Source organism: Sceloporus undulatus, chromosome 3 (genome assembly GCF_019175285.1).
Source record: "Sceloporus undulatus isolate JIND9_A2432 ecotype Alabama chromosome 3, SceUnd_v1.1, whole genome shotgun sequence".
Taxonomy (NCBI): domain Eukaryota; kingdom Metazoa; phylum Chordata; class Lepidosauria; order Squamata; family Phrynosomatidae; genus Sceloporus; species Sceloporus undulatus.
In genome coordinates, this window is record NC_056524.1 from 125043672 (window position 1) to 125059869 (window position 16198).

A 16198-nucleotide genomic window follows, 5' to 3' on the forward strand; every position below is an offset into this window, starting at 1 on the left:
ATAACTATGCAACGTAATATGCAACCAGTCTAGTGAACTGCAATGATTCACATTAGGGCACTACACAAGAGGCTGTCACGCAATGGAAGCCCCCTTTGAAGCATGAGACCCACAGCACATAGCACTTTCTGCTTGTGTAATCACTCCTGCCTCCAGAGAATATGAATGTTGTACAATTCAACCTTAAGCAATGGCATTTCCTTTTGTAATGACATTAACTTCCTAACTGCATGCCAGCCCCCATTTTCAAATTATTTTGTTTATATTATTTTATTTATATCTTGTGTTTCTCCCACTCACTTGGGTTACAAACAGCAAAGTCAGAGATCACAGCTATGCTGTGCCACATTAATCACCATTACACTACTGATAGAGGCGGGGGAGGCAAAATCCACATATTACTATTTTCCTGGAAAACAGTATGCCATGCTATCTCATCACTCCTCTGTTAAGCAGCTGAAACATCAGGATAACATTCTTTTTATTAAAAGAACCATCTGTCACTAGCTACCAGAGGCCCTCAACTTCTTTTTCACAATTGGCTGGTTCCCATTCAGGTGTTTTGTCAGCACTGCAATTCACTAAAGAGCTGAGCGTATGAATCTGGAAGGAGTCCTTAGTAATCCTCCCAAATGGAGATCTGATAAAAGATATGGCAACCGAATTGTGCTGCTTCATCCCTCTCAAAAGAAATGGTTGGCTGCATCAGCTTAATTCTATGGAAGAACTAAAGAAGACAAGTCTGTCGGTGGGTATTTTGTCCATCTGAAGAGGTCTGAGCAAATCCTTGTTCTCTTCCCCAAATTATTTGTTTCGCTTATACTTCCCATCAGGATACGGAAGCTAAAGATGATTCCATAGGCTCATTCCTATGTTCATTCACTAATTAACTTCTAAAACACCATCCATAGTGAGAATGGGCATAAGCTTTGTGCTTTTTACTGCCACTCATCACACTGTGAATGATCAGCTGCATGAGCTGGGGTGGGGTTGCTGTCCTAGTGCCCTGCAAGTGCCAGCATGTCATTCCTGGTCTCTATTTTTGTCTGAAAGATGATTTGGTTGGAGGAGGCAAATGCCTGCATCTATACACAGTTTGGGGCAGTTCTTTGGCAGAAAATCACTTGGAAACCAGTTGACAGCACTGCCATGGTACTTTGAGGGCAACAAAGAAGGGACTGGGGTTGCATTTTCCCTCCTTTTCTCTTGGTTTTAAGTGAATTATGAAACACCACATTTATACTGTGTTTCACAGAATAGTTGAGACACAACCCCCCCACCCCTTTCAGGGAGAGACCCTACTCAAACAGTGTAGGGTCTCCATACTTCAGTGAGATTCTGCACAGGGGAAACATTTATCAACAGTGACAGTGAGGGAATGGCAACCGGACAACTATGCAACATCAACAGCCACTCCTGAACTTAACAAAGTTTGTACTTCCAACAGCCACTGAAAAAGGAACACGGTTATCAAACTGTTTACAGCAGAACTACCTTCGTGACGTCAGTTAGTGATGATGTCTAGGCTAAATGCTCACCCTGAATTTGGGGGGACATGGAAAGGAAGATTATTACACGAACTCACCAGATCAATGGTTTTTGCTTTTTCTTTGGATTCATCATTGCACCATGTTTCACACCACAACCACTCTTGAGGAAGAGACTTAATGGCCACCTGATGAATCATGTTATTTGGAAGATCCTGAAAAAATATCACAATTTAGCATTGTTACTGAGGTTATACAATGCAAGCTGTAGGCTTTAAATGGTGGAATATTACATTTCATATCAAAATTAGGATAGGTCACACTACAGAAAAGAGTTATTTCTTTTGAGAGTGGTGCCATCATTTCAGGAAGTGAGGGCAGAGAGGTCTTTCTGTCCATGTTTCTTCCCATTGAAATTGAGGCCAGGAAATGAACATGAGGAGTCGGGGTAAGTTCTGAGAGTTGGTCCCATCAAAGTCCATCTGATCTGTTTTATCCCAGCCCTATCACTGGTGCATTTCCAGACTCTGTGTCATATTGGAATGTGATGTATTTGCATATCTAAAGACCAAACACAGCTTATGTTCCTAATGTACATCATGGATTGAAAAATACCTGATCAAGATTTGATAGGCTGTTTGGATCCTGACTAAGTGCTTGATATTGACCTCGAAGTCTGTCTCCTGCAGCAATCTTCCGGAACCTCTTGAGATCCACAACATATAAAGCGCTATATAAATGAGTAAGATATGCAGTAATGTTTTGAATAAAGTTTGTCATGGCGGACATGGTTCTCTGAATATGATAAAATGATAATAGCATGGTAAAATGTTGCTCCTGTTACTTAAAATCTACAAAAAGTATTATTTTAATGTCAATATAAATTCTACATCTTTTATTACCTAATGTGGTATTTCTTTTTCCCAAGATGTGAAGCCCAATAACCTGACTTCCAGAATCGGTAGCCATCCATTTCTTTCCGACTATCACAGAAGGGAGTATAACCATAAGGTGCTCCTTTCAGATCTATATCTCTGAGTTCTTTCAGGTCACTTCTTACAATCTAGAGGAAAGGGGGAGAAAAGAAAGGGTGGTTTAACACTGACATCGCGGGATGCTGAGCAAGAGAAGAGAGGAATGTGAAATGCTAGGATAGCACAAAATGAAGATAAAGCTGGTCTGTGATGTGGAAGGAAGAAGAGAAGCTGGAAAAACATTGGAAACAGGAGAAAAACTGGAGATGAAGCAATAAAGAATAAACAAGTTATGTACAAAGGGCTGTTCAGTTAACAACACTTAACCAGCCATGCCACATAAGTGAAAGTGGCTTAAGGCTGGGTCATTTCTGTGAAGGTTTACATGGTTATTCATCATTATCAATCCTAATTAATTTAGCTGTGTTAATGATTTTTAATTTCTAAGATGAAATATGCAAAATATTCATTAGACTAAAGCAGTGACCAAACTGTGCTCTTTAAGGGATTTTGGACTTCCGCTCCCAGAATCCCAAATCATTGGCCAATATGGCTGAGGCTTCTGGAACACAGTTTGGGATCACTGGTTTAAAGAAAGACTGCTTGCCAATGAATTCTTACTCACAATTTAAATGGAATACATACTTTTATGATAGTATATGGTGCAAATACGGACTGAATGCCATTCTAAGTGGTTTTTAATTGGAACATTTGTATCTCTCTTCCATTCTGATGAAGAGAACAATGCCACACAATACTTATTTCAAAGATGTATCCCACCCTCCTACCATTGATCAGATCATTAATGGGAATCTAATTACCTGGTCTGAGTGTTGGATTACAACTCTGGAGACCAGGGTTTGATTCCCCTCCCACCATGAAACCCCCTGGGTGATCTTGGGTGAATCACATCCTCTCAGCCACAGGGGGAAAAATGGTAAACCTGAACAAATCTTGACAAGAAAACCCATGATAGGGTCGTCTTAGTGTCGCCATAAGTTGGAAACAACTTGAAGGAACACAACAATTACCATCTGCCATGCATCCAGCACACATGATACAGGGAGCATGAATGAAGTTCATTATGGAAAAGTAGTTCCATCTCAGCTTCCAGTTTAAAGATGTTCAGGGACACATAATCAGAGCACAACTATGTCAAGGCCAATTTTGGGTAAGAGCTACTGGCAGACTTCTTTCCTACAAGTGATCACACACTAATTCAGCTGAGATACATGAAGGCTAAAACTGTGTGCAGGTCCTACCTGCAACCTTGTGTGTGTCAGTGTCCACTTCCTCCATTTCCCAGCTGTCTGGGACTGAGCAGCGACGTCAGAAGTGGACTTCTCCTGATGTTTAAGTGAACATGAGCAGCACACTGCTTTAGACCTAGCTGGTTGGAGGCCCAGTTGTTATGTGCCTTCAAGTCATTCCCGACTTATGCCGACTCTAAGGTGAACATATCACACGGTTTTCTGGGGCTGAGAATATGTGACTTGCCCATGATCACCCAGGGGGTTTTCATCATCAAGCAGGGAACTGAACCTTGTAGTCCAATGCTCAAACCACTACACCATGCTGACCCAGAGGGTAGGGCAAATGTGTTTGGTCCTGCTTCCTACACCAGATCATATGTCAAAATACATTCTTTCAAGGATATCATCTTGGCTCAGCGATTTCTCACCAAAGTGTACAGAACTGAAGACAAGCCTGAACTCTCAACAGAGTCACATGGCAAAGGATTCATAGCACTTTACTATATCAGCATGCAAGTGTATGTATGATGAACAGCAATGGCATAAATGTTCCCTGGGGAAATCAGGCTAAATCTTCTCCCTAACACAACTGGCTCTATAGGTTCAGAGAGTGGAGTATTCACATTTGTCCCACTTACAGCCTCATTGGCATAATACAGGAACAACTTTATCAACTGAAAGTGCAGATCTGACTTTTGGCTCATATTCTGGCATATCGAAAACAAGGAACTGTTGCTACGCATTCTGTCTAATGAGAATTTTCTTTTCTTTTTACCTGATCAGCATCAACAAATATTATCTTGTCCAGAGCCAATGGAAAGAGAACATCTAGGAAGAGAATTTTATAACCCCAAATGATCCTTTGCTTTTCTGTCTGTTGATGAAGCCAGCGAGGCCATTTGTACTGCACAAGTTCATACTGGAATCCATATTCTTCTGCCATGTAAGGGATAACTTTCTACAAAATAGGTGAATGCAAGATATGTACATATTATTGCCAAAACAAGCAAGGCAATCTGGGTTATATAGGGTTATAACATAAGTAACACTAATAAATCATCCAGTTCTCCATTTTAATATCTAAATCAAAGATGGTCTTCTGTATTCCTGGTTGCTACTCTATACCCTTCCAACCCCTGTACAAATTGCCAACATCTGTGCTAAAATTGACTCTCACCTAAAATGTTTCACAGGTATATTTTTAACATCCTTCAATAGTAAGGTCATCCATAAATATGGGAGGGAGTATAGGAGAGGGAGAAAAGGAGAGGGAGAAATTGGAACTGATGTTCTTTCTGAAGTATTTTTTCAAGAAGCATACTGGTGTTGGTATTTTGCCTTTCCAGAATGCGCACAAGATAATAAAAAGCAGATGAAATTGCCCATACTGGCTAAGACCCTATTTAACACTAGTGGAGTATACAGCTTCCCCAGCATACTAACAAGAAACCTGTTGTACAAGAAGGTACTGGGTATCTTCTTGCACAACATCCATAAATTCTTACACTGGTTTAACACCCTGTTATACTGGCTTAAATCACCACAAGGATTCTGATCTAATTTTTTCATTCCAGTGAAGTTGAAGATTGAGCAATTTTTTTTCTTACTACAACATGATAATTTGATAGAGCCAGATAAATATGTAAGGGGAGGCAGGGCAGATGCAAGTTATACATCTTTATGAAGTCGAAGGCGTTCATGGTCAGCATCCATAGTTTTTTGTGGTTTTTTCAGGCTATGTGGTCATGTTCTAGAAGAGATTATTTCTGACATTCTCTGAGGATGCCAGCCACAGATGCCAGCAAAATGTCAGGAATAAACTCTTCTAGAACATGGCTACATAGCCTGAAAAACCCACAAAAAATATACATCTTTACAGAGTGCTGTTCTCAAGTGGGAAAAAACCTCCCTTCCAAATATTTGAATCTTCATGAAGCAAGTCATCTAATTAGAGTTAAGTGTAGTTGAACGATACTTTATGGTTGAAGTTGAAATGTATGTCTCTACCCTACTCCCACTCTCTTCACTATGGTTAAGATTTCATCCCTGTAACCCACTCTACTTCCAGTCTCTCCTCTTTCCCACTCTGTTCAGTGCAGAATCAGTTGCTCTAAATTCTGCAGCAGTACAATGTGAAGCTTTTAAGTTACCAAATCTGTTGCAAAACAAAACATACTAGAGCCAGACTTTATTTAAGAAAGAATAAACAAGCTATAAACATATTGCCTTGATTAGTATTAGCAGTGAGAAAATGAGTTCCTATCAAAGACTGTGGCTGATATCACCCCTCCTCTTTTGATCACAAGACAGGAGATGCATGCGAGCCCAGTTTGATGGATCAATTCTGGACATTCCAGAGGAGGTTGTGTAGACCCATAATGGGCTGATGTAAGATAAAACAAAGCACCAGTGATCTTGCATGCTAATCCTCTCTGCCTGGAAATGTACGTCCATTATCAGCCATTCACACGTCAGTGCCACCACCTTGGAAAATTACTTCAAAGTGGCTCCAAACCCATTTCAAAGTACTTCAAAACCATTTGGTTTTTTCAACCCTTTGGAATCTGCCCCCAAGGCATATTTTTGGTGTAAATATTCAGATTTTTTAGCATGTCCAATTTGCTTGACTAGCACTTCTATCGCTCGCCACCCCCACTTGCCAGGGGAGCAATTGAGTCCCCTTCTTGTTCCCAGACCCACTGTGATTGGAATCAAGATCTGCATAGGTAATTATCACTGTTAATGATACCTTACATCTTTTTCCCCTTTTAAATAAAAATAATTTCATTTGCAAACCTGCCTCTGGAGTCCTGTGTACTTTGTGATAGATCCCTCACGACTGAGTTACTCCAGTTGGTCTACATCTCTGTTTGAGCTAAGTGTAAATTCCCCTAAATACAGAGTGGTCTTGGAGTGTCCTTTGAGGACACGTTCGCCTTGAGGGTAACAGTATTATATTATTGCAGTTACGGATTCATAACCTAGAGTTACAGATCTGTATTTGCTCTGTATTCACTAATCCTATGTAGTCACATCCATCTTGACAGCCAGCAACCCCCAGTCCACCTTACGATATGGCAAAGGAGATCTGTTCAGCTGGTGATTGTGGTGCAAAGAGGAGGACGATTCCATCCTTCTCCCACCAATGAACAAGCCTGAAACCATCACAAGCAGGACCACTGCTGCAAGTTTTTATCTCAGCCTTTATCACTGGCAGGAGTGGGGTAGACCATCAGCTGTATGGACCTCCTTTACCCAATCCACTGGCTGGGTCTTAAGGTTGACGAGGATGTGGGGTGTGGTTTGAACCAGAAAATGTTTAGTTACATCTCCTTAACTAAGCAGCTGATCTAGGAATCTGACATATATATGTAAAACTGACATTTAAAGCTGAGAAAGGCAATAAGGTTTCAGTATGTATCTTTTAACTCAAAATGTCAGTAATGAAATGTAAACAGACATTGACAGCTGTGCATTAAGGAGTTACTGCTGTTGTTAAGGTTTTAATCTAAGAGAGGAGATAAACTTACTTTAAAGGTAGGAGACAGATAATTTTTGAGAAACCAAAATTTAACTGGTGTCTTGGTGTGGTGCAGAACTGAGAGCATCATAATTCTGGGGGTAAGAATCCATTGATAAAGTACATTAGCATATGCACAACACAACATTGCCACAACGATGCCAGAAGGTAAATTTATATTTTAAATCTTTACTGCTAGAAATAAAAATCCACTAACAAGCCAGTTTAACTACACATGCATTGCATCTACTGCTCAAACAAGCTAGTTCCTCATGTTGGCTGCTACTCTCCACTTTTGTAATTAAAATGCAAATGAATTACAAATTATATCCTCAAATGCAACAAAAATTCTTCAGCTACCTTAAAAAACGTTCATATAAATGGCCAGATGCAACAGAAAAGATGTTTAATATATCCACTTTCTTCTCTGCTGTTTGAGTTCCTCCTGTAGAACTTCAAAAAGACAATTATTCAGCTTGCATTTAAAATCTGGTTGAAAAATGTCAGATCAGTTAAATATTCTTATACCAAATCAATGGAATTTCTTGTTCAGAACAGATAAAGGGGAAAGGGAAGACAGGCACTACTCCAGAGACAAAAGGAATACTGTTTCTATTGCCCAAGATACAGTCTTTTCCCAACTGGGGATTGTGTTTTCAGCACCAGTGTACATATTTACTGTACCATTACAACCACCTTAGTTGCCCATATTATCATCTGAAAACAAACAAACAAACCATGAAACAGATTAGGCTGAGAGACAAAGGTCATTCCCTGAGCTTCATCGCTAACTGGGGATTTAGTATCTGGGTTTCCCATTGAAACCCATCCCAGTTTAACCATCACACTTAAACTTGGGGCCCTTTCCACTACACTATGATTCCACTTTAACTGCCATGGCTGCATCCCATGGAATCTTTGGGTTTGCAGTTTGGTGAGGCACTAGAGCTCTCTGGCTCTCCTTCAATTGCCAGCTGGAGGATTCCATAGGATGCATCCATGGTAAGTAGAATCAGAGTGCTGTAATAGTGCACCTTGAAAGGGCTCCAGGTCTAGCTTTTAATCAATACACTCTGGCTGTTCTCTGTTCACTGTAATTTCCCCAAATGTTTTGGGAGTTAGTTGCTCCAAGAATTAACTTAGGCTGAGGAGCAAGACAAGAAATGTTCCAAACACAGTATCAAAGAAGCTTCCCACATAGCACAAAAGCTATTTGTCTGCTTCACGCACCAGAGCTCAGCTTCTCCATATTTAATCAGTCACAAATCTTTGCAAAATAAAGAAAAGCCAAGTGTGCTTTTTTGGTCCAAGTGTGGACAAGCCATTTTACCTTGCCACAGACTTCTCCTCCTCTTCTCCTCTCAGCTCATCACTCAGGAGCTCTTCATCAATTTTATCAGGTTTCTTCTGTACCTACCAAGTAAAGCAAGGGGTGTTGCTGTCAGATATAAAGCACCCAGCAAGCCTAATTACTAACCATGCTGAGCTTTAACCTTGCTAAGAAGGAAAGAAAAATATAATCATTCCCATAAGGATTTATTAGCATACTTACTTGGACTTTGATGATTTTGCTTCTGAAATTGTTTAATACCACGATAACCTCCTCTGAAACTTCAGAAGATTCAGTCCCTTCATGCCTTGGAGGGAGAGAAAAATATTATTTATCTGCAGACAAAAATATCTACTACTTTTTGAGTTACAACACAGAGAAATAGAATAGTTTGCTCAGAGGAATTTTTTTAAAAAAAACTCTCTGCTTCTCAGTATGCATTGTACTAGCTTACGAATTTAGGAAGTTTTCCACATTTGTATGCTTCCAGTGAAGGCTGCTAGCAGGACAATATATTAGGGGGATTAATTTTTGTTAAAAAATTGTACATATCAATTTAGCACACAAGTTGGCCCAACAAATCTTATGACAATATGGTGCCATTATACACAACAGATGCATGCCAGAGCTGAAGGAATCCTGCAACAAAACCCCACACTTGAGATTGATACCAGTATCTACAAGCCACAGGCTCAGCATCTTAGAAGTTAATTCTAAATTCAAAGACCATAGTTGGATCTTTATTTAAAGAATAATCCTAATCACACTGAACAGCAACAAGTGATTGTTGGAAAACTCTGTTGCCAAGCTTGTTGGCCAAGTCCCCCAAGTATCTCTTCATGCAAAAGACTTGATTCTGGCATTTGAAAACAAACAACAAATGACTTACAGATTCAGCCTCAGAAAAGCACCCTCTGGGCACTTTTAGAAAATAAGCAACCTACCATCTGGTAATCTTTTGCAAATAACTGATTGTGGGCACTTCTTGGGAAGCTTTTGGAATTATGCTTCCTAAACTAAACAGGTCTAGAATATTACTATTCTCTGGCGGCGCACCTGCGGAGGGAGGAGGCCGGTGAGAGCAGCCTACTTAAGCCGGCTCGCCGGCACCCGAAGGAGGACGCCGCCACACCCCCCCCATGCCCCCGGGGGGGGGGGCCCGGGGGATTTGCCCCCACCGCCGCTGCTGTAAGCGCGGCTGAAAGAACTGTGGTTTGTGCCCTGATACCATCTGGGCAGTTTTTGGGGTTTTTTTTTTTTTTTGTATTTGTGGTAACTCTGGGGGTTGGAGGGTTAATGTTGTTTGGATATCGCTGTTGTTGTTATGTAATATTGGCTGTTTTGTGATATGCATTGATATTATATTGATAACTGTATTGTTGCCTTTGTATTGAGATGTATTGCTATTGATATTATGATGTATTTGAATATGTAGTGTTATGTTATTGTTATGCAAATTGTTGTAAACCGCCTTGATTAATTTGTTTTAGAAGGGCGGTATACAAATAAAACTTACTATTATTACGAATAGATGCACATCAAAATGAGATGCCAAGACTAGCTTTAGAGCACTGATACTTCATGCAATAAAAGCAGTTCTGTTGCTCTGGTAATCCATTAATGATTTAATCCAACATTTCTCTGTTTAAGGAAGTAAGGGAAGCTTCAGATATAAACAGGATTTTGTTTCTTTTCTCCCTCTCATATGTAGCTAATATACTTTGATATGGTGAAGATTTGTTGTTCTGCAGCCAAAGGAGATGGCATTATATGTGCAGGTTTGACCTGTGGGACTTCCCAGCACCTTCTAAGTCTACTCCTCCTAATTGCAGGAGAACAGAAACCTAGCATTTTGGTATAGGAAAATGCCTAACAGTGAAAAGAAATGCCAGATATATTTGAGGGTGGGTGGGTTGTTTACTGTATTCCTGAACCATGCAATAGGCAGCATTCTAGGGTCCCTAGCCAGTAAAAGCCCTCACAATCTCTACAGCCCTATCCCAGAAAGAACATCTGTTTACCTATATACTCATGTATAAAATGGTTTCACGTATAAGGCAAGGGGACGCTTCGGGGCAAAATGATGGATTTTGCTATGACTCATGAAGATGCTGAGGGTAAAACTTAAGGGCATGTAACAAAAAAGTATTTTCCACTCCTTTAAAAAATGTATAGGGGGAACATACTTAAGAAGAGTGAAAGAGAAGGAGAGGATCTGTCTATTGAAGGGGGTCACAAGAGCGGGGTTGTAAATGGTATGGCTGATGTCAAAATGTCTACATCTATACAAATACAAATCGGGAAAGGAATATAAATGAGGAAAAAGAATGAGAATACAGCCTGAAAAAAAAAAGGGGGGGGGGGGGGGGGGGGGAGAGAAGAACAAGGAAAGCAACCTGCCTCTACTACAGACCGAGCGCAAAGGCAAAAGCCCACATCATTACTTCTCTCTTGCCCCAACTGGAGAATGAAAGTCATAGACAAGAAGCCCCTCTTGGCGTGGAAGCAGCACTCCCACCCTATTACTCCTCCTTTGCTCAAACTGGAAAAAGAAAGGCAACCCTCCCCCACCCATTTTTCTGGCCAAAGAGACTCTGTGGTGGCCATTTTTAATAGAGGCATAGTATATAAGCTTCTGTGCAAAAGAATTGCAAAAAGCAAACCTTCATTTTTCCATTTTATGTAAAAGGCACAGTTTTACTGCTCCATTGTATAATGGGACTTGAATCCATGGGGGTGGGGGTGGAACCAAACATCAGTGGATACCAGGGAACCCATTGTGTAAGCCTCTCTGTAGACACTGCCAAGCCTCACAAGTCTTATATAGTATGCCCCAATTGAAAACGTCCGCAATAGTCAGGGTGACCAGATGTCATAACTGCAAAAAAGGTCAAGGTTCCAAAAATGTAGGACATTCAATTAAAATGTAAGACATTACAAAATAAAAGATGAAATCACTAATATAAATATACATGCATTTCATGTGTTTAATTTACAGATATATTACATATACAGTCAGCCCTTCTTATACACGAATTCAAGCATCCACGGTTTGAAAATATTCAAAAAAAGTATAAATTTCAAATATCAAACCTTGATTTTCCATTTTTATAAGGCACATAATTTTGCTATGTCATTATATTTAATGGGACTTGAGCATACACAGATTTTGTTATACATGGGGATCTTGGAACCAAACCCCAGCGTATAACAAGTTCCATAGTTGACTGTATTTTTCTGATGAACCTATCTTCCTCAAAATGCCTTGTTAGCATTATCCAATGTTGAGACCGTCTGTCCTCCCCAATGACTTATCCGAACCTCTCTCAATCACCAACCACCACTTCTCTCCTGTTCCTTTCTTTCTGCACCCAGTGTTAAAACCTTTGCCTTTTCCCTTTCTTGACCTCGGCTAGCCACCTAACATCACTTCCCTCTACTTCCCTCTATTCTATATCCAGTGTTAAAACCTTCTTTTCCCATCATCCTTCTCCCTCTCTGGACCTCTCCCAGCCATCTAACACCCCTTCCCTGATACTGGAGGAGTTGGTTTTAACATAAGATTCAAAATTAATGGGATTGGTGTTACATGGTTGGGAGAGGTCTAGAGAGGAAAAAGGAGGATGGAGGGAGTAGGCTTTAACATCGGATTCAGAAAGGAAGGCTGTTTGGTGGATGGGAGAGATACAGGCAGAGTGTAGACACATTTCTCTAAGGGTAACAACAAATACGGTGTTACTCAAAGGGCTCCTTTCTTCCCCCCCCCCAAGAACCAAACAAACTCTTGAGTTGTGGGGACAAATCTTGTCTGCTGCTGCTTCTAGGAAGAAATAATTTTAGAAGGATCCATCCTATCCCACTATTTGGAGTTAAGACAGGCTACCAAGTATGCACATTTGTTGGAAGAGGAACAACAAGTGGTGTTAATTAATGGGTTTTTTAATCATCTACAGAAATGAGGACATTTTGGAGTTCCTCCTATATCCCCGGACAAAAGGTTGAAACGTAGGACATGTCCAGGAAAAAGGCAGACATGCCACCCTGGCTGTAGGCTCTCTACAGAAAAACCTATCCTTATTAAAAAATGACCGCCCCAGTATCTAGTTGGGTTCCCCATTGCAGCCGAACACTATTCAGGCTAAAAATGTAGGTGGACAAAGAGGGAGAGCTGCCTTTCTTTCTCCAGTTTGGGCAAAAGAGGGGTGATGGGGTGGAAGTGCTGCTTGCACACCATGCCATACTAAGAGGGGCTTCTCACATCTGCCTCTTGTCTCTGCTCTTGTCATATCCCTGTTCGAGCACTGACCCATGTATAAGTCATTTTTGGGTTGATTTTTTTGGGTCAAAAATGTTTCAACATGTAAGTAAAAATATACGGCACCTCAGCTAACAGCCAAACTAACAGTTGAATCATAAAGTACATAGGAGCAAGGCAAACAAGTTAGGGGGAACAGTCTCACACAGATGAGGAAACTTTGGCCATCTAATTATTATTATTATTAACCTTATTTATGAAGCACTGTAAATTTACACAGCGCTGTACATCTAACTGTTTTAGATTTCAGCTCCCGTAAACCCCAGACAGCATGACCAGTGGCATGGGATTATGACAACTGTAATCCAAAGCATCTGGATCTCCATATACTTGATTTACAATGGCAATCAAGGAGAACTGCAAGGCAATAGAAAGGACTAAGTGGTCCTCCCAGTTAACCCCTGCAGCTGCAGTGACCCAAAAGCCAAAAAGGAAATTATACCTCAGGTTGGCTGGAGCTTGATTTGTAATTTCTAAATAGGTTTTGTTTGGCTGTGGGCTTCTGGGAGTTCTAAACAAAAAGGTAATTTTTCCAAACTTCGAAGTTTAGATAGCAATGTTAAACTACTAAATGCTACAGTAACTTCATTGGAGGCAAATGCCTATGATTAAACTGAATTGCTAGTTTCAACCACAGTAGACCTATTTAATCAATGGAACTTATGTAAGTGTTGACTTGCAAAGTTCCCATTAGTTAAATGGATGTATTTTAGTTCAGACTAATGATTGTATTTAGATCCATGCCAGCAGTTGCATCTGAATCCCCATGTGCAAAAACTACTGTGGCAAAAATAAAACCCAGTAACTTGAGGTATCTTCACTGAACAGCTGGAGTCCAGAAAGAACAAAACTGCTACAGCTATTGTTTTGTTCAGAAACCAGTCCTTTTGTGCAGAAAGCGGTCCCATCTATCCCATTCCAGATCACAGTTTATAACTATTTTATCACTTAGAACACTGCAAATGCTAAAATGTTGTAAGTTTTTTTTTTTTGGTGCAACTCCCAGAATCGCCCAGCCAACATGAACTATTATTACTCATCAAAATGCAGAACTTGGAAAAGTGACTTTCCCAAGTTCTGTGTGTGGGTGAGTAATCCTGGGTCACTGAAAAGTATGACAAATTACCTTCCCATCCCAAACACCAAAAGGTTAATTTATTTTTAAACATATTCTAAACATTTCTTGCTCACTTATTTTTAAACATTCTTTTTAAAAGCTAGTAGCTGAAGTGAAAAATGAAATAGACTGCCACCCACCTCCTGTGATTAGTGCAGTATCAACATCTATTTTGGGAAAACTAACCAGGTTTAAAAATGAAGAACACTGTCTTAGCTTAGAGTGAGAAGTCAAACAAAACAAAAACACCATGCTTCATTTAATTTGCCTAATTGAATCTAATCTGCAATCCCACATCCAATTACTTGGGATTAAGTTTCACTGAATTCAGTGGGACTTACTTCTGTGTAGACGTGACCAGATCCTTTCTTCTTGACAGCCTGAGACATAATTACAATCCAATCCTTACTTTAGGGAGAGTAACTATCCAGTTTGTACACACACAAGTGAAATCACTCTTCATGATATTCAGTTAAATAACAAAAATGTCATGCAGAACTGCATACATTCTTTTCTATTTGTTTTATATTTTAATCCATCATGCTGACCTTCTCAAGCATGTTAAGAATAAGCTTTTGTATTTTTAGTTATCACCAAATAGAAAGCAGCCATTCACAAGAAGAAACACTAGAATATCTTAGTCAAGTAAACATTTTAAAGAGTGTCAACACAGCACATTTCAAAGTGTGCTAAAAAGTATTCTCTGTTTCAATTTCCTTTAAAAAATATTTTATCAGTCCCAGGTCTTGCCAATAACACTCTACCGAACTCAAATTCCAGCCCCTCATTCAAGAATTTTGGTAGACATTTAGACCAATGAAATGCATTGCTGTTCAGCCTGCCCTTGAAGATGCTTCAGAAACTGAAGTTAGCTCAATGGACAAGACCAAACCAAGGTGGTTGGAGACGGCGGCAGTTCCAAAAAGAAAAACAGCCCCCACTTCTTTTGATATGTGTGGCTAATCTTATAATAATGACACAGAAATTAAACAAATGAATAAATAAAATATAGAGCAATAATAGGCAAAGGCACCCAAATCTTCATGTGTGACCCCACACAGAGCCCTGAAACCTTTGTGATTCCATGCAGCTTGACTCTATTATTAAAACAGCCTATGAGATACTGATAGTAACAGAAACATTGGGAGATTCAGAAAGGGACTGGGGAAGGAGAGGAAGCAAGCAACATCATTTCTCCCTTAGGACTAGGGCCCCTAGCCAGTGAGAGGCGTGTGGAGCAATTGCTGTCCTTGAACAATTAATAATCTGGCCCTACCAACAAGGTTTTAAGTGGGATGGCTCCCTGAGAACATTTTTAGTCAGTTTTAAAGACTCTATGATAATACGCTTAAAATCCTGTCTGATCTTGGAAGCTAAGCAGGGCCAGCTTTACTTAGTACTTGGATGAGAGACTGCCAATGAATATCAGATGCTGTAGGCTATATTTCAGAAGAGGGAACTGGCAAAACCACCTCTGAACACTCCTTGTTGAAGAAAACATTATGAAATCCATGGGGTTGCCACAAGTCAACAAGCAACTTGACGGCTCACATACATGCTATGCTCAAGTTAGGGTGTTGGCTTTGATCTTTAAGTCTTTCATGGTCTAAAATTTGATAACATAAGAACCACCTTGTTCTGTATAAACTAGTACAACAGTAAAGGACCTCTGATCAAAGACTTTCTCAGAGTGCTACCACCTGCAGAAATTAAGCAGGTGAAAGACATGACAAGCTCTTAGAGCACTGATAGTGTCCCAGTTAAGGAATTACCTCCCTGGAGAAGGTTCCCCCCCTTGGTGACTCTATTTTTGCCTTTTAGGCACCACCAGCCTAAGGTACTTCCATCAAATACTTTAAATAAACTGATCATGTTTTTTTTTTAAGATCTGTAAGAAGAAAACCTATATTAAACATTGTGAGTCATCCCTTCTGCTATAAGAATTGGTTTTGGTGAATTTGGAAGCTACTTTTGTTTTAACTAGGCATGCTTTTTCATGGCATTTCCATTACCTTCTTGTATATTACTGTAGTGGTTTACCATGATGTGCCAGGTATATATGAACATGAGTATTTTGAGGATCTGTAATTACACCAGTAGGTTAATCCCTCCACCAAAGCAGATCTAAACTATTCCACATTCCTGATGGGTTCATAGTTGCTGTGGCCAATTCCTCACTTGATGGCCAGCCTTCTGGCAACA

General features: G+C 40.1%; 1 protein-coding gene across 3 annotated transcripts in view; it reads right to left on the bottom strand.

Moving 5' to 3' along the window:
- Positions 1–16198, bottom strand: part of UGGT2 (UDP-glucose glycoprotein glucosyltransferase 2) — a 102027-nt gene that overhangs the window by 3042 nt on the left and 82787 nt on the right. For 2 of the 3 annotated variants that reach the window (XM_042458351.1, XM_042458352.1), the window contains 8 exons: positions 8787–8871; positions 8565–8647; positions 7595–7687; positions 7245–7329; positions 4490–4672; positions 2390–2550; positions 2103–2217; positions 1586–1702 (listed from right to left, as the gene is read on the bottom strand). In XM_042458351.1, the coding sequence (XP_042314285.1) occupies positions 1586–1702; positions 2103–2217; positions 2390–2550; positions 4490–4672; positions 7245–7329; positions 7595–7687; positions 8565–8647; positions 8787–8871 (922 nt within the window). Of the gene's footprint in view, positions 1–1585; positions 1703–2102; positions 2218–2389; positions 2551–4489; positions 4673–7244; positions 7330–7594; positions 7688–8564; positions 8648–8786; positions 8872–16198 lie in introns of those variants that run through there. The other variant, XR_006102956.1, reaches the window with a different exon arrangement.